Here is a 27,660-nt window from a genome sequence, read left to right on the forward strand (position 1 = left end):
TCACACTGCAAAATGGATACACACGCATTCGCCTACACACATAGTCACACATGCATGCACACACTTCATATAACACAGTATTGTCAAGGCCAGCAAGTCAGTATTCATAACATTTTGGCAAAGGGAACCATTCACTTATCGCTCCTAAATGCCACTCACTCCTCTAGAATAGGCTTGCAGCTCAACTAAAGCAGCCATGAGGCGGAGAAACTTCTACCTCTAAGCATTTCTGACAGCTAGATTACATTGGCGCTATCCAAGAAGCTAGCAGGCAGTTAGAAATTTTGCCACCATTCCCAAGTCCCAACCCTCTTACACAATGACCCCGTTAGCTAATGACATTAGCCTACGTTAGCCCGTTCCCCTTCTCATTTTCTTTTCTCCTGGTCACCAGAACAAAGTAATCATTCAGCAGCTTTCTCATGCACCGCCCTCCCTGCGGTAAGCTGTTAGCTGTTAGCAGAGATTGGTGATGAACCCACGATAACAGAGTTAACCTATGAGTTAGCCCCTGTGGCTAGCTGAGAGGAACGTTGGTCTGGCATTATGACATTAACTAGCTTACTCCCTGGCCTCGGCCATTTCCTCCATGATGTACACACACATGAACGCACTTGGCACTCACACGCGCACACACATACTTCTCTACCAAACACAAATGTATAAAAACTGATTCCATGCACACGTATGAAAAACATAGCTGAAAAACATGTCCCATGTTGTGAAGAAGCCAGTTCAGTTTGATGGAAATACCTTGGGCATAGAAGGACATGGACAAGGACATCTTTTACCGAGGTGAAGTCTCTTGTTCAGACATGGCCCTCAGCAGACAGCAGTGTTTCCCACAGACATGGCCCTCAGCAGACCTGTAACAGGTATAGTGTTGCCCACAGACATGGCCCTCAGCAGACCTGTAACAGGTATAGTGTTGCCCACAGACATGGCCCTCAGCAGACCTGTAACAGGTATAGTGTTGCCCACAGACATGGCCCTCAGCAGACCTGTAACAGGTATAGTGTTGCCCACAGACATGGCCCTCAGCAGACCTGTAACAGGTATAGTGTTGCCCACAGACATGGCCCTCAGCAGACCTGTAACAGGTATAGTGTTGCCCACAGACATGGCCCTCAGCAGACCTGTAACAGGTATAGTGTTGCCCACAGACATGGCCCTCAGCAGACCTGAAACAGGTATAGTGTTGCCCACAGACATGGCCCTCAGCAGACCTGTAACAGGTATAGTGTTGCCCACAGACATGGCCCTCAGCAGACCTGTAACAGGTATAGTGTTGCCCACAGACATGGCCCTCAGCAGACCTGTAACAGGTATAGTGTTGCCCACAGACATGGCCCTCAGCAGACCTGTAACAGGTATAGTGTTGCCCACAGACATGGCCCTCAGCAGACCTGTAACAGGTATAGTGTTGCCCACAGACATGGCCCTCAGCAGACCTGTAACAGGTATAGTGTTGCCCACAGACATAGCCCTCAGCAGACCTGTAACAGGTATAGTGTTGCCCACAGACATGGCCCTCAGCAGACCTGTAACAGGTATAGTGTTGCCCACAGACATGGCCCTCAGCAGACCTGTAACAGGTATAGTGTTGCCCACAGACATGGCCCTCAGCAGACCTGTAACAGGTATAGTGTTGCCCACAGACATGGCCCTCAGCAGACCTGTAACAGGTATAGTGTTGCCCACAGACATGGCCCTCAGCAGACCTGTAACAGGTATAGTGTTGCCCACAGACATGGCCCTCAGCAGACCTGTAACAGGTATAGTGTTGCCCACAGACATGGCCCTCAGCAGACCTGTAACAGGTATAGTGTTGCCCACAGGGAAGACTGTCTAATAATGCTGTAGAGCAGTGGCAATCAATACGGTACAGACAAATATTGTAGGCATTAGAGAGGGAGGGCCACCCATAGAATTAGGAATTAGAATAATTAATAATTGAATAGGATCTCATTGGAGCCACCATCGTGAATGTGTTATGATCGATCTACTGCTCCATAGCACCAACTGCACAAGCAGTGACGTAGTGGTGACTGTTTTATAATGGTCCAGATTGAAATTGCCCTCAGACACAGATCTAAGAACAGTTTATCCTACACAATCCTGACCATTAATAAGGAAAATGTAAAAACTGACAATTAATCATTTTCTCTAAGGTCCACGTCATCCTCCTCTGTCTAAAGTGAACCTATGGAATAATTACATTTAATCGCAGGTCTGATGAGGAAGAGTGGTGCCCGCCCCTTCCGGAAAGAACCTATCTGATCGAGGGCTGCGAGGCAGGTCCTGCCCATCCCCTCAGGGGTGACGCCTCGTCCCCCGCCACCTCCTATAGTCACCAGTCCACCGCCACCCTCACGCCGTCGCCCAGAGAGGAGAGCCGCCATCCACCCCACAACACAGCACGCCTTCACCACCTTGATGGGCAGCAGCTAGGATGGTATGACATGACAAAACAGTCAAATTCTAAAAGTCACATAATTTATGTACAAACACAAGGTTTGATGCCATTCCATTTGCTTCGTACCAGCCATTATTATGAGCCGTTCTCCACTCAGCAGCCTCGACTGATACTAATGGGGATGGCAGTGAATATCTCCTGTTCACATTAATAAGATGGTAATAAAATAGGTATAATCATTGCTTTGGTATGGTAATTGCCCAATGTCATTAACAGCAGATAACACAATGCTCATGATATGAGCAGTAAAATCCCCACTCAAATAAAACAATAATTAAATTGTGTAACATATCATCGTAGTACAATAACAGAAGTATGTCATTGCTATTGCTAACCACCCACTCTTTCTTTGCCGTTATACAGTAGGTTACCTTGCGATCCCGTCCCAGTGCCCCGGGCGCCCAGCCCGCCCCTCACCCAGTCCAACCCCAACCTCTCAGCCCAGCAACACGGTGAGGGCTCCGAGGTGGGCACACCGCTCCGCAACGGCTTGGCCCACCGCCGTGACCTCAGCCAGGGGGCAGCACTGAGTGCTGACAATGTCAGCTCCAGCACACCTGGTCAGTGACGCTTACCGCTCTGTGCAAACACACACGAGTGAATGCACCACATACGGATGTGCATAAACACATACATTCAAGTCAGAAGTGCACGCACATGCATGTACACACACAGAAAATGTATTACATTTATATCCAGTATGTAATTCATGTTATTCGTAACACCTAAACAATCAGCTGAAATTACATAAGGCATTGCAATGTTGTTATTTATCCATGTATAGTGCTTCAAAGGACCAATGTTCAATTACCTTCTAGTAATGTTTTCTGTCTTTCTGGCTGACCTACAGTGAGAGCTCAGACCTCCCCAGCTGACAACACACACACTCCCCCCGGCCTGAAGTCTCGAGTGAAAAAGAAGACTTCCAAAAGTGGAGCTTACAGAAGAGAGGTGCTTAACCAAGGAGGTGAGTGTGTGTGTGAGCATATATTCCTTGATTTGTTTGTTCACACACATGCACGCACAGACGCAAACAGACACACATGAGCGTGTGTGTGTGAGTGAACAAACAAATCAATGAATATATGTTGGGCATGAGCATGTCTCTGTGTGCGTAAAGCCTACATTATTGCTTGTTTGCTTGTTTATATATTTACTGGTCTTCCGGTGCAGTCCAACCCTTACCTGTTGTCCATGTGTCTTCTCCTCAAGACCTCCCTCCTCCACCAGAGCCACCTCCAGAGAATGGAGCAGTGCGGTGCCCAGCAAGGGCTGTAGACTGCGGCCAAGCATCCCTGGACAGAGAGGGAGAAAGGAGCAACCCCTACAGGAAGGGATCAGGACAGAGACGCCGAGATGGTGAGTGGTGCAGATACTGAAGTGTGGTGTGCAAACTCACACACATGCACAGTCTCATATTCACAACACACACACAAGCACAGCCAGAGTTTTTGCAGTTGCCTATTAGCACTGACTCCCAAACAGTCACTCTTTCACCCAGAAAATACTAATTCACACAAATAATAATACATACATAAATTATGCTCATAAACCCGTTCTCACACGCACACAATAACATATGAATACATTTAATTTCACAAATCCATCCATGAAAACTCTTATCACTTCCTCTTTCCTTCAAGACCCTCTTTCATCAGTAGAATAGCCATTTGTCTCACTCTCCGTTCCCAAAATGGAAATCCCTGACCCTAATTCTCCGCTCTCCTCCAATCCCATCTCTTCCACAGATGAGGACCTGATCCCGTACAGCAAGCCCAGCTACCTGGCGGGGCGGGGGTGTCAGATGTCCAGTAACTGCTCCACTACAGGAAGCTCCTCGTCGCGGGGCTCCACGGGGTCACGAGGGGGTCCCGGCTCAGGCAGGAAGCGCAACGAGGTGAGACAAGGGTTCTGGTTCTTGGGAGCCACAATATGTGTTGTTTTTTTCTTCTCTCTGGCATTTAGTTGAATTATTCATATCAAGAAGGGGGGCAAGAAGAGACTACATTAGTAGGAATAGTGGTAATACAAGGGGACCATGATTGGTTCTAGTTATTGGGAGCTACAATGTCTACTGGAGTTTAGTGGTTAATAGAGGGGTGAGAAGAGATACGACAGCAGAGGCCACCTAGGGTAATGTCATGATTAGTGTCTTAGTTAAGACGGGACAGCCAATTCTTTGTCTACTGTTCTCCTTTCAAAATTCGCTCGTCAATTGAGTGTCAGCTCACTATCTTTCCCTGCAGTTGTTGTATCTCACTTGGCCATAAATGTTGGCGCCTTCATAGTCCATGTACTATAAAAATACATATTTAATTAATTCAGATGTACCCCTCTTCCACGCATTGGTCTTTGTCAAAGGCAAAGGTACCGTAACGCATGAGAAAAATAAAGCATGAGAATCTGAGATGAATAAAAACGACCTCGTCTTGAATCCACCATCCGCCTAGGCCTCGATGTGTGGAGACACATACTGTAGGCTACAATGTGAAGAGGAAATTATAGTTCTAAAAATGCTTTCCAGTTTCTCTGACTCACCCAATGATATGCAGCTCACTCACTGGTGATGGCCATGCGCTCGTGCCAAAAGCCTATCTCTCTCTCTTAAAACATTTGGAAGTTGATCAAATATTTTGGTAGCCTACAGCATATTCTTTTCAGCAGAAGCTATTTGCTTTCCAACCTTCGTTTTCCCTCAAATCTATTTTAAATATTGCGAAAGGCTTGTTTTGTCTGCATGCTGTTTTTTTTACTGACAGATTTGCCGCTCGTTCCAGACTGTAGGCTATTCCTTGTTATTGGGCTACATTCAACAGCTAGGCTAAGCAATTAATCCGCTGTGGCTAAATTATAGGCCTTCTCATGGCGTAGTAGGCTATTATGAAGTATTTCATTTATTTCAGAACAGACAGCAGTAATTCTATACTTTTAGCAAATTTATTTCAATTTATCTGGCGGCGAAAGGCTCCTCCAGGACCCTTTACAAGGTTATGATTCTATTAGGAAATACATGATGAAGTGCAACACAGGAGAGATGAGAGTTGCAGGCTCATGTCTATCAGAGCAGAGAGATCATAAAAAGTTAATCTCATTCTAGTTATCTGAGAGATATTCATCTCACACAGCCATGGCCACAAGTTGGTCTCAAACATAGGTTACTATGTTGCACAAACCATAAACCCAGGCCGGCTCAACCCAAATGAACTCTTACAATATTAGGCCCAGGCTGAAAATATACTTTTTGACATCACGTTTCTTTTGTGGGGGCAGGAGAATTAAGGAAAAGACAACTCGAATTAACTTTGATCCCTTGACAATTTTTACATTGCAAAAAGTTAAAATAATTTTGTAATTCCTGGGGATTACCAGATCCAGCCAAATAGTTGCCGGAACAAAACAGTCCATAACTGAGAGGTGGTTATACTGTCTATGGTTCAGTGCTAGTGTCATACATAAATAATCATTCATTAACATGGAAATGCTGACACGAGGGATAACTGAGCAAAATGACAAACCTTGTCAAGCGTGTAGTACAAATACTATATATTGTATCTCTATAAAAAAATATGTGCACATACTCACAAATACTTAATCATTCTCCATTAAAATATCCACTCATGCACACACACACACACAACACAAAACCCCCTGCACAGTGTATAATAATGTCAAGGATAGCCCCATACCCCACTCTCCCTCTATAGTGCACTACTGAGGGAACACTTCTCTGCGTGATGGTTGCTTATATGCACTCCCTGCAGGCTCCCTAGTGAGGGGGATGCACCCCCCCCCCTCACCTCCACTGCTCTTCTTGCTCCACCAGGAACATAAAAGTGAGAGCCTTACAATGGAGGGACTGTGTGTTTCACTGGGGAGCCAGTTGCGGGTTACCCCTCTTTCTGTCATTGTGCTGAGCCTTATGTTACCACTTGGACAGAGCGGTTGAATGGGGTATCCGTGTGATTGTGGAGGGAGTTGTTCCTTATCCCTCCAGTGGGGGATACGTTTTGTGTGACTCCCTCAGATCTTGACTTCCTCGATTAACGGCCAATCCCTCGGGTGATTACAGAGTCAAGTAATCCATGAAGGACGAACCAGAGCTGCTCCCATAGGGCAGTTGACTAGCGTTTGGGTTACAGTGAGATAGAGCTGAATAGGGGTTTTGCCCTGGTTTAGAAACATTTTATGATGGGTATTAGTAAAAATGTGGGTCACTTTTCTCCCAAAAGTGTATACTTAAAAGCAGCTGAGTAAAGTACTTAAATAAAAAATACTTTAACATACTACTTGAGCTGCGTTTCAGGGTATCTGTACTTTATTTTACCATTTGTATTTTTTACAACTTTTGCTTTTACTTTACAACATTTTAAAGAACATTTATGTGCTACATTTTATCTGACTCCCAAAAGTACTATTTTTTTTTACACTTAACGGGATAGGAAAATGATCCAATTTACACACTTATCAAGAGAACATCCCTGGTCAAATTACTGCCTCTGATCTGGCAGACTCACAAAACCCCACATGCTTCGTTTGTAAATTATGTCTGAGTGTGTACCTGCCTATCTGTAAATTAAAATAACAAGATAATCGTGCAGTCTGGTTTGCTTAATATAAGGAATTTGAAATGATTCATACTTTTACTTTTGATACTTAAGTATATTTAAAACCAAATACTATTTTTTATATTAAAGAATCTTTACTTTCACTCAAGTATGACAATTGGGTACTTTTTCCATGACTGTTAAAAGCCACCTCATTAGGGTTTTTAAGCTCCTGTCATTTAGTTTTGTATCTGGTTATGGGTTCTGTTTTGAAAATAAATAGACAAATAAATACATGTTGTTGTATTCAAAACTAGCGATGTAGACTACCATTTTGATTTATGAGACATGCTTTGTGAGAGCTCCTTACTGTTATGTGCAGATAATCATTTCTGCATTTTCCCCCTTTTATTCCTATTTTGACACGTCTGTCTGTCTGTTGCAGGAAATGAGATAAGTGGATACCGGAAGACTCGCAGAAAACAAAACACCTTTGTCATTCGACGTTCCTTTGATACCTCCCATTTTCTTTCTTCGATCAAAGCAAACAGAAATCAATGATCACTTTCTGAAGAACAATGGAATAAGAACAGATTTTCATAAATTGTTTTATATTATTCTGATTATTTATGACTCTCGGGCTCGGCCCATATTCATTTGCAAATAGCCATTGCTGTACTGTTTTTACGTGGACTCTGGATAAAGGGAAAGAAAAAGTATATTGTATTTATAAGGAAAAACACATGTATAAAAAGGTAATGTCTTGAATGTGCCAACGTCATTTTGTAGAACTGTATACCGTTCGGAAAGCATAAAGACTATTGCACTCTTGTTGTGGTGGAGAAACAACAAATATGAAGCACAAAGTGTGTTCATGTCAGGCAGCCGGCCGGACAGCTGAACCTGCTGGGGTCCTCGTCCACTCAGGACGACTCTGCCTATCTTCTCTGGATCCCTATCGCCCGTGGTCCAATGAGAATATTATTTTCAAAGTTTTATTTTATTTTATTTTTTTACAGAGGAAGCTAGTTGTGAACCGACAGACCGACAACGTTGTGAAAAGATTGTAACCATCACTTTTGAAGGACTGTTGCTGCGATTGTGCGAAGACTTGCATATTCTGTTAAAAGAACCAAAATAATCTGTTCTGTCAACTAACTTTTTGGTAGTCTTGTTGTTTTGTAATAATACAATAAAATACATTTGTTGAACAATAATTGGGAACTTTTTTGGACTTCACAAGTCATGTTTCATAAGAATGTCTAGAAATAAGTTTACTGTGTATGACCCCCCCCCACACTTCTTTCAAAGTTAAATGAAAAAGTAAAAGCTTAGCTGAAGTCATGTTTTCTTTATTTTCTTCCTGAGGCCTCTGACTATTTACAGTACATTCCACCTGGTTGGTTCTGCATGGAGAAGAATGCAATTCCCAGTGTGAGGGGCATTAACCCAGAGCAATAAATAACACGCACCCTCTCCTCTGCCCACCTGAGACATCACACACAACCCTGAGGTTCCACACACACACAGACACAGACACACACACACACACACACACACACACACACACAAAAGATAGTGTCCTGGGAGTACTCTCATTGTGCCCCAGCAGTGAACTGAAAAAGGGCACGATGTGTTGTCTTTGTACTGTACTATAGCCTACTGTTGTGCCCTGGAAAAACAAGGCATGTTGCAGATCAAGGAGCTGGATCAAGGAGTAATTGAAATGGGACTGCTCTCTGTGTAGTTAATTGGGATGCACTACTATGCAAGTCAGGTCACAAGGAGCACAGACAAAGACAGGAGACACACATGTCTCCGAATTAACATATTCAGACCAACTCATATAGCTATTATAGCTCAGCGCGACAGAGACTACCCAAAACAATGATGTACGACTGATATAAAGCACTTCTACCTTTACGTATCCCTAAACGCTGAATCAACTCTTGAGAACAAAATATACTGAGCTATCGCTGACAGACTAGCTCACAGGTCCTCTCAATACACTGTAGACAGGGAAGAGCCTCTAGGACTTGCCCTCAAACCTCACCCCCACTTATCTCCCACCTTCATGGCATCCTGGAAGCCCCCCCCCCATTTCTCCCCTGTTGCCATTAATCATCCAGCTCATTCATTAGGCCAGTGTCAAGCCAGACACGCCCACTAGAGAAAGAGAGAATAGCCTGAAAAAGAAAGAGCAAGATGGAGAGATGAGGAGTTGGGGATTGGGTGGGTCATTAAAACCCCTGTCCCATCCAACATGTCACATTCCAATTTCCATGTTAATTGCATGGCAGAGAAGAGATGGATGCTTTTGACTTTTAGGCAGATGTCTGTATGCAAAATGGGTCACAAATAAAGCTGTATGCAGTCAAGAGGAAATGTGAGCAGAAGAAAATAACATGTATGTATGAATGTAAACTTTTGGGGTTTGAACATTAGTTGGTTGAGTTAGTATGTTTCAAGAGAAGAGTAGAGAAATGAGAAGAGACGAGAGGAAGCTGGAGGGACCCTTCTGTCTAATCTGGTCCAGACCAGATCTGGGTCACAGAAGGCAGGCTCCCATGGGGTCTGACCAATTCACCATAGACTGATCACACAATGCACAGGAAACACCACCAACCAGGGCCAACCAAACACCCCCAATATGACACCACCACGCAGCACTGAGTGTTGGGGGTAGCAGGTAGAGGGCAGCAGGTAGCGGGCAGCAGGTAGCCTAGTGGTTAGAGTGTTGGACTAGTACCCGAAAGATTGCAAGATCAAATCCCCAAGCTGACAAGGTAAAAATCTGTCGTTCTGCACCTGAACAAGGAAGTTAACCCACTGTTCCTAGGCTGTGATTGAAAATAAAAATTTGTTCTTAACTGGCTTGCCTAGTTAAATGAAGGTAAAAAAAATTTTTTTTACAGTTGATGGAAATTGGAAAATAACATACACTTAGGTTGGAGTCATTAAAACTTATTTTTCAACCACTCCACAAATGTCTTGTTTACAAACTATAGTTCTGGCAAGTCGGTTAGGACATCTACTTGTGCATAACACAGTTAATTTTTCCAACAATTGTTTAGAGACAAATTATTTCACTTATAATTCACTATATCACAATTCCAGTGGGTCAGATGTGAACATACATTAAGTTGACTGTGCCTTTAAACAGCTTGGAAAATTCCCAAAAATGATGTCATGGCTTTAGAATCTTCTGATAGGCTAATTGACATAATTTGAGTCAATTGGAGGTGTACCTGTTGATGTATTTCAAGGCCTACCTTCAAACACAGTGCCTCTTTGCTTGACATCATAGGAAAGTCAAAAGAAATCAGCCAAGACCTCAGAAAAAAAATTGTAGACCTCCACAAGTCTGGTCCTTGGGAGCAATTTCCAAATGTCTGAAGGTACCACGTTCATCTGTACAAACAATAGTACGCAAGTATAAACACCATGGGACTACGCAGCTGTCATACCGCTCAGGAAGGAGACGTGTTCTGTCTCCTAGAGATTAACGTACTTTGGTGCAAAAAGTGCAAATCAATCCCAGAACAACAGCAAAAGGACCTTGTGAAGATGCTGGAGGAAACAGGTACAAAAGTATATTTATCCTATATCGACATAACCCTGAAAGGCTGCTCAGCAAGGAAGAAGTCACTGCTCCAATACCGCCATATTAAAGCCAGAATGCGGTTTGCAACTGCACATGGGGACTAAGATTGTACTTTTTGGAGAATTGTTCTCTGGTCTGATGATACAAAAATAGAACTGTTTGGCCATAATGACAATCATTATGTTTGGAGGAAAAAGGGTGAAGCTTGCAAGCTGAAGAACACCGTCCCAACTGTGAAGCACAGGGTTGGCAGCATCATGTTGTGGGGGCGCTTTGCTGCAGCAGGGACTGGTGCACTTCACAAAATAGATGGCATTATGCGGAAGGAAAATTATGTGGATGTATTGAAGCAACATCAAGACATCAGTCAGAAAGTTAAAGCTTGGTCGCAAATGGGTCTTCCCATGGGAAAATGGGATAATGATCCCAAGCATTAGTTGTGGCAAAATGGCTTAAGGATAACAAAGTCAAGGTATTGGAGTGGCCATCACACAGCATCACACAGCCCTGACCTCAATCCCATTGAAAATTTGTGTGCAGAACTGAAAAAGCGTGTGTGAGCAAGGAGGCCTACAAACCTGACTCAGTTACACCAGCTCTGTCAAGAGGCATGGGCCAAAATTCACTCAACTTATTGTGGGAAGCTTGTGGAAGGCGACCCAAAACGTTTGACCTAAGTTAAACAATTTAAAGTCAATGCTACCAAATACTAATTGCGTGTATGTAAACTTCTGATGCACTGGGAATGTGATGAAAGAAATAAAAGCTGAAATAAATCATTCTCTATGATTATTCAGACATTTCACATTCTTAAAATAAAGTGGTGATCTTAACTGACCTAAGAAAGGGAATTGTTACTGTGATTAAATGTCAGAAATGGTGAAAAACTGAGTTTACATGTATTTGGCTAACCTGTAGGTAAACTTCCGACTTCAACTGTATGTGGGTTTGTGTGATGGAGGTGAGCTGGTTCCATAGTATTGACAGACTGAGTGGATATGGATTGTCCATGTGTGCCACATTGATTTCCAGTTAAATCAGTCACTAACATGCGACTGTAAATACATTTGTCACAGTTCAGTGTATAACTTTTAATTGCAATTTTCCCTCTGCCCAGATGGTTGTGGGTGTGCTTTGAAAGCAAGGAATCACACAAAAACACACACAGAAATTCTATTCAGTTAATACGCAGCATTCTCTGCCCAGAGAGGTGGGATGTAAGAAAATGACTTGTCATAAATTCTGTACAAGCAGAGCCACTGAATATTATTGTCCAACGATCCAGTCAAATCTAACTGGACATCCAAGTCCAAATACGAGGAAGCATTGGATTACTTCTCTCTCATTCAAAGTTATACTCTCTAGAGAAAGCAGTGACCAAACACAGATGGCATATCATTTTTCTCCAAAAATGCCTAATCCCTCTGGTGAAATGGCAGTTATGACATACAAATTGATATGTAAATAAAAACAGAAAGAACGTGAGATAAAAAGTACAAAACAAGCATCAAAGCAGACCTGGGTTGAATTTTTTTAATTTTATAATTTCAAATACTGCAGCTGTGTTTGAGCAAGCATGGCAAAATGGAATCAAAAGAATACTCCCAAATGTATACATCTCGCACATTTGACACTCGAGGCAGGCTAAAGCAAACACTCAAAGTATTTAAAAGATTGCACATTATATTTGAACCCAGGTCTGCTTTGCGGCAGACATTGGGGCACAGTTTCTGTGTTCTCTGTCCGGGCCAATGGATTACCTTCAGGCTATATAAAGCTGCCATTTTGGCACAGGCCAAACCCAGCGGTACCATGTGTTTGTGTGTAGGGGGAGGAAGAGTGTGTGTGTGTGCAAATGTGCATGAATTAAGTGTGTGCATACGCTTGCTTGTGTGTGTGTGTGTGTGTGGGTGGAGTGGGGACTGGTAGCTTTTTGTGCTGAGCATATGGCCGTGGGGTAGTGAGCACTGTGATATGAAGGCTAATCCCTCTGGATGTGTAGCCTACACATACGAGGAAAGATGAAGACACTGTTGTGTAATGTCATTTATTTGTTTGTGGTCGTGGGAAATGGGGATTAACACTAAGTAACAACTCAATACAGTCTAAAGCAGCAAACTCTTTCCTTGCCAAAGAAGCTATTGACCAAAGCTTAACACACACACACACACACTTAAAGAAAAATGTGAGGAGAGACAATACAGAGCGATCAGCAGTGATCTGAGACCAGCGGGGCCAAAATGTTAGACATTGACAAAGATGATCTTTTCCTTTTGTTTTAATAATATTTTTTAAATGATTATATAACCCTCCTGTTGTACATCCTCTACATTACAAGGACATAATCTTTTGTAAATGCCACTGAATATGACATTTTATTTAAAGGTTTAGTGTCACATTTGGATTGAACTGGATGTCATTTGAGTTGGATACCAGTTGGTATCAAAATATTAGCTGGAGATCATCCTGATCCACAGAATGCGATTGGTAGTCTCTGTTTCTGCTTAAACCAACTTGTGGTTGTCTTATCAAACAACTGGCAAATTTAGAAAGGCAAGGATGAAACACTAATATCCACTGCTACTTGAGAAAGACTTCCTGGATTAAACATGAATAACTAAAAAGAAGTTATCAGACTGAAATGTATACATTTTTTTATTCTCAATAAGGCCACAGTAGAAGACAGTTAGTTATGCTTCAAATAGTATTATTAAGTCATGCATAAACATTTATATCAAATTAATAATTATTCCTCCTCTCCAATAATACACATTAGTCCAGTCCTACTGAACCTATTCTTACAGAAGTTACATCATGAGAAAAACATTCTACTTATTGCTAAATGTATACACATTTCATTGAGGTACACAAGTACATAGGGACAAATCCTAACTTCTGACATGGGAGTGTGTTTGAGACGTTTGAGCTAGTCATGTATTAATGTCAAAGGGAGAATTGCGAGAGAGAGAGAAAGTTGAGTGATGCACACACATCTGAAGTCATGACTCAGCCCTTAATGTTTAGCTTGAAGTCAAAGGAAATTAAACTAAATCTGAAACAGAACACAACTTCATTGTCCAAATTCTAGTGTAACAACTTAAATGTTTAGCTCTCATTATAAAACCAATAGAGACAAAAGCACATTTAATAATAATGAAAAACATGATAAATCTTTAGACCGTCTTTTGTGATCAAAGGATGATAAAAAGAGGAGTCAGAAAATGGGTTGGAAAGTCACAGTGTTCATGGTTCATTAAATAAAATCAGTTGCGTATATTTACATTCTATTGCAAATGAATGATCAGTGAATGTTCTGTAGAAATTCTCTCGTGTTGTTTTCAATACACTCTAATATGGTAGGATCTTAGCCTGGTTAAACCAGACTGAATGCTACGCCCATCATTGTGCATTCAGTTCAGTCTGTTTTAACCAGGAGGATCATGGCCCATGGAAGATTCTGGAAGAAACAAAATGCACAACATTACATAATAGTGCCACTAAAATCATAACACTCCAAACTTTTTAAAAGTTGTTTTTGGGGCTGCGGTTAAACTCTTGGAAAGACCATCCCAGGTTAGGACAAATGGAGAACACAAATTGGAAGAGAATCCATAGAAATAGAAGATGCCTATTCTAGGAATTCTATTTTCATGGGAGAGACTGCCCTGAGGTATTGTGAGAAACATAGTTCAGGTAACCAATAGTGGTCTGGATGGGAGAGGTTGAATGGTCAACTTCATTTCATTCCCAATTACATCTTCTACTCATGACTTGTTGTAAACCACTCACAGGAAAACAAAGGCCACTTCCTAATTCATGAATGAAACATAAAATTACAGTTTGTCTCCTGATTTTCTATGAGTACTTTACAAATCATGAGTAAATTAAATGCATGTCTTGGCATTGAAATGGACTTCACAAAAATGTATCATCAATCCAATCATCGCTGTGAGGTTGTCCTTGACCCACACCCTCGTCCTCAAACCCTACACCCTTCGGTGGCTCGGCGGTCCTCACAGTGACAGTCAGCACGACAATGCCCCCAGGTGTTGCAGGCGGGGGGTGCATCTGCCTGGGAGGTGTACTGTGCGCGGTACTGCGCCTCCATCTCCTCCACCCAGGTTGTACTCCAGTCCCAAACGGGCATGGGATCCAGCTCCCCGAAACACTCCACTCCTTCATCTGGAGCCGGAGGGAACGGGGCACTGAGGGGCGACGCCGGGGGAGAGAAGTCTGGAGAGGATAACAAAACTAGATTTATCACACACACACACACACAGATGCATGATACCATGACGCACCAGCAGACACCATGTAGAGAGATATACATGATACCATAATACAAATAAATATATATGATACCATGATAAAGAGATGCATGACAACTGATACCATGATAAAGACAGATATGACAACTGATAGTTTGGACACCTACTCATTCCAGGGTTCTTTATTTTCACTATTTTCTACATTGTACAAAAATAGTGAAGACATCAAAATTATGAAATAACATATACGGAATCATGTAGTAACCAAAAAAGTGTTCAACAAATTAAATGTTATATTTGAGATTCTTCAAAGTAGCCACCCTTTGCCTCGATGACAGCTTCGCACACTCTTGGCATTCTCTCAAGCAGCTTCACGAGGAATGCTTTTCAAACAATCTTGAAGGAGTTCCCACATATCATGAGAACTTGTTGGCTGCTTTTCCTTTACTCGGTGGTCCAACTTATCCCAAACCATCTCATTTGGGTTGAGGTCAGGTGATTGTGGAGGCCAGGTCATCTGAAAAACAAATGATAGTGCCACTAAGCGCAAACCAGACGGGATGGTGTATCGCTGCAGAATACTGTGGTAGCCATGCTGGTTAAGTGTGCCTTGAACTCTAAATAAAATCACTGACAGCGTCACCAGCAAAGCACCCCCACACTTCCTCCTCCATGCTTCATGATGGGAACCACACATGTGGAGATCATCCGTTCACCTACTATCTCACAAAGACACAGCGGTTGGAAACCAAAAATCTAGGACAGATTTCCACTGGTCTTGTGTTTCTTGGCCCAAACAAGTGTCTTCTTCTTATTGGTGTCCTTTAGTGGTGGTATCTTTGCAGCAATTCGACCATGAAAGCCTGATTCACACAGTTTCCTCTGAACAGTTGATGTTGAGATGTGTCTGTTACTTGAACTGTGTGAAGCATTTATTTGGGCTGCAATTTCTGAGGCTGGTAACTCTAATGAACTTATCCTCTGCAGCAGAGTCTTCTGGCTCTTCCTTTCCTGTGGCTGTCCTCATGAGAGCCAATTACATCATAGTGCTTGATGGTTTTTGCGACTGCACTTGAAGAAACTTTCAAAGTTCTTGACATTTTCACTATTGACTGACCTTCATGTCTTAAAGTAATGACGGACTATCGTTTCTCTTTGCTTATTTGAGCTGTTCTTGCCATAATATGGACTTGGTCTTTTACCAAATAGGGCTATCTTCTGTTTATCACCCCTACCTTGTCACAACATAACTGATATGCTGAAACACATTAAGGAGGAAAGAAATTACACAAATGAACTTTTAACAAGGGATATCTGTTAATTGAATGCATTCCAGGTGACTACCTCATGAAGCTGGTTGAGAGAATGCCAAGAGTCTGCAAGGTTGTAATGGCAAAGGTTGGCTACTTTGAAAAATCTCAAATATATTTTATATTTGTTTAACACTTTTTTGGTTACCACATGATTCCATATGTGTTATTTCATAGTTTTGATGTCTTCACTATTATTCTACAATGTAGAAGATAGTAAAAATAAAGAAAAAACCTTGAATGAATAGTTGTGTCCAAACCTGACTGTACTCTATATGACAACTGATACCATGATACAGAGATATGACAAATGACACTACGATAAAGAGAGATATAACAACTGATACCAGGATAAAGTGAGATATGCTAACTGATACCATGATACAGAGAGATATTACATGACAACTGACATCATGATAAAATAGATATGATAACAGAAAGGTGACACACGCACGCACACACACACACTTAGCAATCCAATTTGTATAATGCACAGTGCCCAATCAGGACTCTATTTCACTGTGGCAACACTCCTGTATTAAAAATAATTGGGCAAATGGAATAAAGTTGAATCTGCCGTATGCACATTTGGAGAAAGGACAGAGTGATTAATTAAATGACAGTCTGAGAAAGATTACTCAGTAGCGCCTTCAATTTGCTGAGAGCTCCTAAGTAATCGGCAGTTGCCACCCCTGAATCCTGCGTTTACCCCCTACCTCACATACGTGCACACACACACACACACGCAGTCTCCACTGTGTGTGTCTGTGAGATACACTCTCACCTAAATCACATCGATCTGACCCATAGGTCAGTCTCAGTGGCCACACAAGCACTGACATTTCCCACATGTCGTCCTCCCAGAATATAAGACCACTGCTTAACTCTAGTCTAGGCTACATCCCCAGTGGAAACAGAGCATGCCGATAAGCTGCACAAAGGAAAACTGGTGACACCTGATCGTGTGGTCAATTGCTTTTCAATTCCTTTACCCCGGGGAATAAACTACAATTCCATTTATGAGTTGCAAAGTCATTGTTAAATACTATAGACAATGTTCAATTAATGAATAAACATAACCCTGATGTAGCACACACCAAAAAATCTTCCTCCACAAGTATATCATGACCAAACTATAGAGGCTCGACATAAAAGAGGAATCTGTTGTAAATCTGACTCCAAGGCACCATTTTAGGATCGTACAGTAAGGTAAGAGTTCACCACCTAGTGGTAGTTGGTGACAAGACAGCTCAATCTCAAGTAACCTGATAAAGTATGAAATATAATTAATGTGTGAGTACATTTTCTCTAGTAGTCTTGCCTGAGAAAGAGACTCCACTCATGGACTCTGCGGCCACAGTGGCCAGCACTCCGGCAAAGTTGGCATCGTTCATGAATGAGCCGTCCGACGAGCTGATGGTGCTGGTGCGGGCACTGTTAGCCATGTTGCCCTCTGACACCGACCCCCAGCCATTCCACAGCGAGCCCTCCCATTCACTGCAGAGCGACAAGGGTGTGCTCTGGAGCCGGGCCCGTCGAGAGCCCATTGGCTGGGACTCCTGGTCGTCAGTCAACCTGTCCTCCAGTTGGACGGAGGGGAGGAGCCCACAGATGTAGCCCAAAGTGGGAGTGGGGGAGAAAGGGCGGGACAGGGAGGAAGAAGGAGGATTCTCCGGCATTGTGCTGGAAACAGGAAGTGAGGTAAGATGAGAGGTGAATGAAGTAAAAACTACTGATTCTGGTAAAGCAATACTGTACTAAAATAACAAACATTATTGTAATATCCAACACTATTTTACTAATAAAGAGACTGGCTATTCAAATATTGAATATTACTGACAATAATTTTGGTTGTCTTTAAATGTCCTTATCAATCGATGTAGTAGAATAGATAGCGTCAAAGCACAACCCCTCAATGACTCTGACAGTAACCCTCTCACCCTCCTCTATTTGCCACCCCTTGGTTTTCATGGCAAACCTACTTGCTGCGCCTCTCGGCCTTGGGGCTGAGCTCCAGGTACTGGGTGACTTCCTGTGAGGTCATTGTCGTGTCCTGCTCCTCATCTAATGACAGGCAGTAAGAGGCAGTGGACAGGCGGCTGTAGGAGGGGAAGCCCGTAGTGTTGGATGGGGGGCCACGGAGACCGGACGCAGCACACACAGACTGGTGAGACCCGTCATCCACCATCAGTTTAGTGGACCTGCTCCACCTAGGTGTGACAAATGAAGCTCAGAAGGTAATTTCCAATAATTCAGACTAAATTCATGAGACATTTATAAGTTATATTCTTCAATAATCAACTTGTGAATCATAAATGAATGAACAAAATGGCTAAATCAAAGATTGGGCCTTTAAGCCCAAATATTAGCAATTATTTATATTAGGTATAAGCAAAAGATGAAACCCTAGTGTATGAGAAAATCATGCAGGTAGTTATACTTTGTGCTTAGTTGCCTAAATGTACTGTACAGTCGTGGCCAAAAGTGGAGAATGACACAAATATACATTTTCACTAAGTCTGCTGCCTCAGTTTGTATGATGACAATTTGCATATACTCCAGAGTGTTATGAAGAGTAACCAGATGAATTGCAATTAATTGCAAAGTCCCTCTTATTAAGTCCCTCTTATTATTGTTCTTGCTCTGTCAACCATGGTTACCTGTAAGGAAACACGTGCCGTCATCCTTGCTTTGCACAAAAAGGGATTCACAGGCAAGGATATTGCTGCCAGTAAGATTGCACCTAAATCAACCATTTATCAGATCATCAAAAACTTCAGGGAGAGTGGTTCAATTGTTGTGAAGAAGGCTTCAGGGCGCCCAAGAAAGTTCAGCAAGCGCCAGGACCATCTCCTAAAGTTGATTCAGCTGCGGGATCAGGGCACCACCAGTACAGAAGAATGGCAGCAGGCAGGTGTGAGTGCATCTGCACGCACAGTGAGGCGAAGACATTTGGAGGATGGCCTGGTGTCAAGAAGGGCAGCAAAGAATAAAGAATGGTACCAACACATCCGAGAGCAACTTCTCCCAACCATCCAGGAACAGTTTGGTGACGAACAATGCCTTTTTCAGCATGATGGAGCACCTTGCCATAAGGCAAAAGTGATAACTAAGTGGCTCTTGGAACAAAACATCGACATTTTGGGTCCATGGTCAGGAAACTCCCCAGACCTTAATCCCATTGAGAACTTGTGGTCAATCCTCAAGAGGCGGGTGGACAAACAAAAACCTACAAATTCTGACAAAATCCAAGCGTTGATTATAAAATAATGTGGCTCAGAAGTTAATTGTCAGCATGCCAGGGCGGATTGCAGAGGTCTTGAAAAAGAAGGGTCAACACTGCAAATATTGACTCCTTGCATCAACTTCATGTAATTGTCAATAAAAGCCTTTTACACTTATGAAATGCTTGTAATTATACTTCAGTATTCCATAGTACCATCTGACAAAAATATCTAAAGACACTGAGGCAGCAGACTTGATGAAAATAAATATTTGTGTCATTCTCAAAAAGTCTGTAGTTACAAGAAATTCCCAGTTATTTTGTGATAATAGTACTATTCCTTACAAGAGAATATAGTTGTACTATAACTCAAATTTAAACATTTTCTTTGTTAAAACTGTGGTTACATGTCATTCATGGTCATGTAAATTGGCGCATGTTGGTTGCTGTTCTATGAGCCGTGTCAAGGCCCTGTCATCGAGGCTAAGAACAGGGAGGAAGTACAATCATTTCCCCCAGCGGGAGACATGAAACCAGTTCAGGCCATCCGGTTTGACTATAATGGCAGAGGAAATGGAGGCAAGCGGAGCGCAGTGGCTTATTAGAGAGTGGGGAATGGGAGAAACTGTGATAGATTGGTGTCAGGAAGAGGTTAAAAGGAAGTAAACAAGGGAGCCCTGTGGCAGAGCGTGAGAAACACACAGCTCATAGATGCTCATATTGAGTCAAGGGGCTAAATACAAGGTCCATAAGGAAGAACCCTTTGATTCTTGGTTATTGTTCAGAAGTATGTCTCAGAGCACCAATCATCAACACACGACAGGGGAGTTATTAATATAATGCTACAGCCAATGAAAGATGTAACAGATGGTACATTTATTGAGCTCAGTTTCATGAGTATTCTGTCATGTGTCGTGTGTGGTAAGTATAAGTCAACATAAGTAGCCTTGGTTTTGAGACTGGGGAAGGACGTCTTGAACAGTGGTACAGAGAGAGGGGGAGCAGGATTGGGGATTCTTGCCAATGTCTGTGTGTCTCTGTTTGGATGCGAGTGTGTGTCTGTGTGGGTCTGTGTGCGTGGGTGTCTGTGTAGGTGTGGTTATGTTTGTGTGTACATGCATGCGTGTGTATTCCTCACCCTTCCTCTGAGGTGAGGCTGTGTGTGTCAGTGGTGTCATCCATGGGCAGCGGGGGTGGGGTGGGGAGCATGTTCACCAAGTGCCGTGAGGCTGAGTGGTGCAGGAAGCGGGACGACGCCAGGGGCTTGAGGCACTCGGAGCGCCCACCTGAAGGAAGAATACACACAGGAACCAAGGTCAACACAACAACAACACTGTCAAGGACAGTGGTTCTGTACCATCCATTCCTGGGGGAACCTTCAGGGGTGCACATATTTGTTCTAGCCCTGCACTAACACACCTGATTTAAGACAAGCAGCTAAATTTCCAAGCCCTTGATCAGTTGAATCAGGGTTGCTAGTGCTGGAATAAAACAAAAACGTACATACCTGGGGTTCAGTGAAAACACTGGTTCTAATTTTCCCTGAGCATTAAAAGCCTTTAGGGTATGAGTGGTGTAAGATGACAGTACAGTACAGTACCTGGTGGGAGATGGCTGAGCCTCTGTTTGTAAGGCACTCCCCTCACAGCCAGCGCCTGGCTCCTCGATGACACCAAGGGGGCGCTGTTCTCTGCATGGAGCTCTGAGGGAGGAGAAAAAGTCTGTGATTCAAAAGTAATTACAGATTGTTGTTAACCAAGAGCAAGGACATCAAAACCATTTAAGAAGGCTGCATTGACTATCACCTCGTTTGTAATTCTTCTCCCATGACTCCTTGGGCACGCCCATCTTGGGCTGGGCTGGGGGCAGGGCCTGTCCATCCTTGACCAGCATGGTCTTGACAGCGGTATGCACCGCCTCTGTGCCGTGCTGGGAGTAGTGTGAGGAGGTGGTGGTGTGGCAGTGGGGCCTCTTGGGGCATCGGGTGGGGCTGTTGAAGGTCTTGAGGCCGTTTCCCGACAGGTCCACGTAGAACGTCCCATAGACACCGCAGCTGTCGGGCACGATGGGGACAGCCGAGTCCAGGGAGCCGGGGTCCTTCTTGGCTGTGATTGGCAATGATGGAATAAGAAGAGGACCACTATCTGTTATCCTCAATGATTTTAAATGCTGTGCATCCACTTGTGTGGATTTTAAATGCTGTGCATCCACTTGTGTGGCTGGAATTATTTTTGAGTTATCGATCGAAGATTGGAGAAATTCTCAGGCAGAATGGATCAAGTGTATTGTTTAGATAGCAGAGGTGGTTCACTGAGCTTCCATAATGAATAGCAGAGGTAGCAGATGAATAGCCTCAGACCTAAAAATATATGTCAAAAGCCTACTCTTTCAGCACACAGGGAAAACTAACTGAGTACCGAGTTGTATTATCAACTGGTCCAGGGCCAGTCTTTTTATCCATCTCATAATGCTTACATTAAGAACTGTGGTAGGATGAACTGATTCTAGACAAACTGTAGAGCCAAACTCACTGGTCTTCCTGAAGCCGGGGTTCTCCTGGCTCTGAGCCCACATGCCCTGGTACTTCTCGCCACTCTGGGCCGGTCTCCACGCACCCGAGATCCATGGTGAGTCTGGGGCTGCCATTCTGCAGAGACACAGGACAATCAATCAGTCAGTCAGTAAATCTGTCAATCCCATGTATTGCGTATGGTTAAAATGGCAAACCTAGGAGGCACATACAGTGGATCAGATCATATTATAAACATTACAAAACAAAAAAAGTAGTGAAATCCTTTTCAATGAGCGACACGGTCTTCCACCTACCGGTGTTTGATGATTAGGTCCTCACTGGCCAACCTGTACAAACCTGCAAAACCCAGAGTAACAGTCACTTGGTTTATTTCACAATGAGGTTTCACAGTTTATACAGGAACATTGGAGAAGTTAATGGTAATCCTGTCATTCAACACTATCAATCAATCGTATTTATAAATCCCTTTTCACATCAGCTGGTGTCATAAAGTGCTATACAGAAACCCAGCCTAAAACCCCAAACAGCAAGCAATGCAGATGTAGAAGCACACGCTTCCATAGCACAAGCTTCCAGATCATTATAGCATCACTACAACGATATAGATGCTAAAGTGTCCTTAATATAAATTCTCACATAGCATTTTCTTTGAATGATGAGAAAGTCAAACGTAAAAACCAACCTAAGTAAGTAGAAGCATGCCTGCTACTATACAACCTTGTGGTGTAAAACCTCTAGTTATACATCATATACAGTGGGGAAAACAAGTATTTCATAACCTGCAAAATCAGCAGTAATTCCTATATACAAAGCATGTAGAGGTCTGTAATTTTTATCATAGGTACACAAAAATCCAGAAAATCACATTGTATGATTTTTAAGTAATTCATTTGCATTTATTGCATGACATAAGTATTTGATACATCAGAAAAGCAGAACTTAATATTTCGTACAGAAACCTTTGTTTGCAATTACAGAGATCATACGTTTCCTGTAGTTCTTGATCAGGTTTGCACACACTGCAGCTGGGATTTTGGCCCAGGTAACTCGTTATACAGGTAACAAGTTCAAACAGGTGCAGTTAATACAGGTAATGAGTGGAGAACAGGAGGGATTCTTAGAGAAAAACTAACAGGTCTGTGAGATCCGGAATTCTTACTGGTTGGTAGGTGATCAAATACTTATGTCATGCAATACAATGCAAATTAATTACTTAAAAATCATACAATGTGATTTTCTGGATTTTTGTTTTAGATTCCGTCTCTCACAGTTGAAGTGTACCTATGATAAAAAAATTACAGACCTCTACATGCTTTGTAAGTAGGAAAACCTGCAAAATCAGCAGTGTATCAAATACTTGTTCTCCCCACTATAGCTACAACCTCTCTTGTTTTAGCCAAATAACACTCAAACATTAAAACCTGATTAGCAGCTAACGCTGATTACTTAGCCATTACAACAAAGTTGACTAGCATAGCATGACATATCCAAGCTAAGATAACCTTGCTAAGCTTATGCTAAAGATACAACACATAAGCTAGCCCCCACTTCTAGCCCAGACAGACCTTTAGCCTTGCCGTGGCCTCGTCCCAGGTGGTCGCCGGGTCGTGTGTGGTGGCGGTACAGGCAGAAGGCCGTCACCATTAGGATGCAACACAGGAGGGCGCCAACGCTTCCAATGAACACAGGGTTCCTCAGCACAGCCAGGACCCGAGTCAGGTCCCTACTGGGGCTGTCTGACTGGGGGGCCCCGGACCTCCGGGAGTCTGTAAGAGGGAGGGAAGGGAAAAAAACAAGACATAAATAAAATAATTAAAACACAGAGAGAGGAAAAGAGACAGACAGAAATAAAATAAGGCAGAGAATATGAAAGAGGGAAACACTATCACACACATGATTGGCAATGTGGGCGCGCACACACACACACACACACACACACACACACACACACACACACACACACACACATACAGTAGTGGATTTGGTTATTTCAGTGCTGTTATTGTGAAGTGGAAACATTTAGGAGCAACAATGGGGAAGCAGCGAAGTGGTAGGCAGCACAAGCTCACAGAATGGGGCCGCCGATTGCTGAAGTATTTAGCATGTAGAATCGTCAGTCCTCGGTTTGCAACACTCGCTACAGATTTCCAAACTGCCTCTGAAAGCAACGCGGCTTCTCAGCAGCCGCACATCAGCCTAAGGTCCACATGTGCGAAGCCAAGCATCGGCTGGAGTCGTGTGAAGCTCGCTGCCATTGGACTCGGGAGCAGTGTAAATGCATTCTCTAAAGTAATGAATCACACTTCACCATCTGGCAGTCCAACGGATTAATCTGAATTTAAGGTCATTGAGGTTAAACAGATAGTGGTCCTCTTCTTATTTCAGCATTGCCAATCACAGCCAAGAAGGACCCCGGCTCTATGTTCTTTTGCAAAGAAAAAGCCGTATCTCAGACTGGCCAATAAAAATAAAAGATTAAGATGGACAAAAGAACACAGACACTGGACCGAGGAACTTCCCGGACAGCATCCCGGAGTCACCTCTTCACTGTTAAAGTTGAGACTGGTGTTTTGCGGGTACTATTTAATGAAGCTGCCAGTTGAGGATTTGTGAGGTGTCTGTTTCTCAAACTAGACACTAATGTACTTTTCTTCTTGCTCAGTTATGCACTGGGGCTTCCCACTCCTCTTTCTATTCTGGTTAGGGCCAGTTTGCACTTTTCTGTGAAGGGAGTAGTACACAGCGTTGTACGAGATTTTCATTTTCTTGGCAATTTCTCGCTTGGAATAACTTTAATTTCTCAGAACAAGAATAGACTGACGAGTTTCAGAAGAAAGATATTTGTTTCTGGCCATTTTGAGCCCGTAATCGAACCCACAAATTCTGATGCTCCAGATACTCAACTAGTCTAAAGAAGGCCAGTTTTATTGGTTCTTTAAACAGGATAACAGTTTTCAGCTGTGCTAACATAATTGCAAAAGGGTTTTCTTTTTTCTCATTTCTTTTTTAAAATGATTACTATTATTATTATTTTATTTTTTTTACCCCTTTTTCTCCCCAATTTCGTGGTATCCAATTGTTTTTAGTAGCTACTATCTTGTCTCATCGCTACAACTCCCGTATGGGCTCGGGAGAGACGAAGGTTGAAAGTCATGCGTCCTCTGATACACAACCCAATCAAGCCGCACTGCTTCTTAACGCAGTGCGCATCCAACCCGGAAGCCAGCCGCACCAATGTGCCGGAGGAAACACCGTGCACCTGGCAACCTTGGTTAGCGTGCACTGCGCCCGGCCCGCCACAGGAGTCCCTGGTGCGCGATGAGACAAGAATATCCCTACCGGCCAAGCCCTCCCTAACCCGGATGAAGCGAGGCCAATTGTGCGTCGCCCCAAGGACCTCCCGGTCGCGGCAAAAGGGTTTTCTAATGATCAGTAAGCCTTTTAAAATTATAAACTTGGATTAGCTAACACAACGTGCCATTGGAACACATGAGTGATGGTTGCTGATAATGGGCCTCTGTATGCATACAGTGCCTTACGAAAGTATTCGGCCCCCTTGAACTTTGCGACCTTTTGCCACATTTCAGGCTTCAAACATAAAGATATAAATCTGTATTTTTTTGTGAAGAATCAACAACAAGTGGGACACAATCATGAAGTGGAACGACATTTATTGGATATTTCAAACTTTTTTAACAAATCAAAAACTGAAAAATTGGGCGTGCAAAATTATTCAGCCCCCTTAAGTTAATACTTTGTAGCGCCACCTTTTGCTGCGATTACAGCTGTAAGTCGCTTGGGGTATGTCTCTATCAGTTTTGCACATCGAGAGACTGAAATTTTTTCCCATTCCTCCTTGCAAAAGGGTCGGCAGTGTAGCCTAGTGGCTAGAGCGTTGGACTAGTAACCGGAAGGTTGCGAGTTCAAACCCCCGAGCTGACAAGGTACAAATCTGTCGTTCTGCCCTTGAACAGGCAGTTAACCCACTGTTCCCAGGCCGTCATTGAAAATAAGAATTTGTTCTTAACTGACTTGCCTGGTTAAATAAAGAAAAAAGAAAAAAAACAGCTCAAGCTCAGTGAGGTTGGATGGAGAGCATTTGTGAACAGCAGTTTTCAGTTCTTTTCACAGATTCTCGATTGGATTCAGGTCTGGACTTTGACTTGGTCATTCTAACACCTGGATATGTTTTTCTTCCAGAATGGTCCTGTATTTGGCTCCATCCATCTTCCCATCAATTTTAACCATCTTCCCTGTCCCTGCTGAAGAAAAGCAGGCCCAAACCATGATGCTGCCACCACCATATTTGACAGTGGGTATGGTGTGGTCAGGGTGATGAGCTGTGTTGCTTTTACGCCAAACATAACGTTTTGCATTGTTGCCAAAAAGTTCAATTTTGGTTTCATCTGACCAGAGCAACTTCTTCCACATGTTTGGTGTGTCTCCCAGGTGGCTTGTGGCAAACTTTAAACAACATTTTTTATGGATATCTTTAAGAAATGGCTTTCTTCTTGCCACTCTTCCATAAAGGCCAGATTTGTGCAATATACGACTGATTGTTGTCCTATGGACAGAGTCTCCCACCTCAGCTGTAGATCTCTGCAGTTCATCCAGAGTGTGGGCCTCTTGGCTGCATCTCTGATCAGTCTTCTCCTTGTATGAGCTGAAAGTTTAGAGGGACGGCCAGGTCTTGGTAGATTTGCAGTGGTCTGATACTCCTTCCATTTCAATATTATCGTTTGCACAGTGCTCCTTGGGATGTTTAAAGCTTGGGAAATCTTTTTGTATCCAAATCCGGCTTTAAACTTCTTCACAACAGTATCTCGGACCTGCCTGGTGTGTTCCTTGTTCTTCATGATGCTCTCTGCGCTTTTAACGGACCTCTGAGACTATCACAGTGCAGGTGCATTTATACGGAGACTTGATTACACACAGGTGGATTGTATTTATCATCATTAGTCATTTAGATCAACATTGGATCATTCAGAGATCCTCACTGAACTTCTGAAGAGAGTTTGCTGCACTGAAAGTAAAGGGGCTGAATAATTTTGCACGGACAATTTTTCAGTTTTTGATTTGTTAAAAAAGTTTGAAATATCCAATAAATGTCGTTCCACTTCATGATTGTGTCCCACTTGTTGTTGATTCTTCACAAAAAAATACAGTTTTATATCTTTATGTTTGAAGCCTGAAATGTGGCAAAAGGTCGCAAAGTTCAAGGGGGCCGAATACTTTCGCAAGGCACTGTATGTAGATATTCCATTTAAAAAAAATCTGTTTCCAGCTACACTAGTCATTTACAACATTAACAATGTCTACAATATTTCTGATCAATTTTATGTTATTTTAAATGGACAAAAAAATGTGATTTTCTTTCAAAAAGAAGGACATTTCTAAGTGACCCCAAACTTTTCAATGGCAGTGAGTGTGTGTATGTATAGGTATATGTATGTATATATATATATTTTAGTTTTATATTTTATATATTTTAGTGTTCCCTTTATTTTTTGAGCAATATATATATATATATATATATATATATATATATATTGCTCAAAAAAATAAAGGAAACACTAAAATAACACATCCTAGATCTGAATTAATGAAATATTCTTATTAAATACTTTTTTCTTTACATAGTTGAATGTGCTGACAACAAAATCACACAAAAATGATCAATAGAAATCAAAATTATCAACCCA

The 27,660-nt window shown here is 42.6% G+C and overlaps 2 protein-coding genes across 4 annotated transcripts in view; one reads left to right on the forward strand and one right to left on the reverse strand.

Moving 5' to 3' along the window:
* LOC135550811 (roundabout homolog 2-like) overlaps positions 1 to 8,237 on the forward strand; it is a 139,636-nt gene extending 131,399 nt beyond the window's left edge. The window contains exons 22-27 of the mRNA XM_064981938.1: positions 2,231 to 2,455; positions 2,840 to 3,036; positions 3,327 to 3,443; positions 3,689 to 3,835; positions 4,225 to 4,373; positions 7,466 to 8,237. Coding sequence (XP_064838010.1) covers positions 2,231 to 2,455; positions 2,840 to 3,036; positions 3,327 to 3,443; positions 3,689 to 3,835; positions 4,225 to 4,373; positions 7,466 to 7,477 — 847 coding nt within the window. The 3' untranslated portion in view covers positions 7,478 to 8,237. The remainder of the gene's footprint in view (positions 1 to 2,230; positions 2,456 to 2,839; positions 3,037 to 3,326; positions 3,444 to 3,688; positions 3,836 to 4,224; positions 4,374 to 7,465) is intronic.
* Positions 8,238 to 13,261: 5,024 nt separating this feature from the next.
* Positions 13,262 to 27,660, reverse strand: part of LOC135550813 (roundabout homolog 1-like) — a 37,378-nt gene continuing 22,979 nt past the window's right edge. For 2 of the 3 annotated variants that reach the window (XM_064981941.1, XM_064981943.1), the window contains exons 11-19: positions 23,524 to 23,724; positions 22,252 to 22,294; positions 21,957 to 22,072; positions 21,231 to 21,530; positions 21,026 to 21,127; positions 20,564 to 20,711; positions 18,185 to 18,412; positions 17,504 to 17,885; positions 13,262 to 14,857 (exon numbers count right to left, since the gene is read on the reverse strand). In XM_064981941.1, the coding sequence (XP_064838013.1) occupies positions 14,540 to 14,857; positions 17,504 to 17,885; positions 18,185 to 18,412; positions 20,564 to 20,711; positions 21,026 to 21,127; positions 21,231 to 21,530; positions 21,957 to 22,072; positions 22,252 to 22,294; positions 23,524 to 23,724 (1,838 nt within the window). In that variant the 3' untranslated portion in view covers positions 13,262 to 14,539. The remainder of the gene's footprint in view (positions 14,858 to 17,503; positions 17,886 to 18,184; positions 18,413 to 20,563; positions 20,712 to 21,025; positions 21,128 to 21,230; positions 21,531 to 21,956; positions 22,073 to 22,251; positions 22,295 to 23,523; positions 23,725 to 27,660) is intronic. The other variant, XM_064981942.1, reaches the window with a different exon arrangement.

This window comes from Oncorhynchus masou, chromosome 12 (assembly GCF_036934945.1).
Source record: "Oncorhynchus masou masou isolate Uvic2021 chromosome 12, UVic_Omas_1.1, whole genome shotgun sequence".
NCBI classification, from domain to species: Eukaryota; Metazoa; Chordata; class Actinopteri; order Salmoniformes; family Salmonidae; genus Oncorhynchus; species Oncorhynchus masou.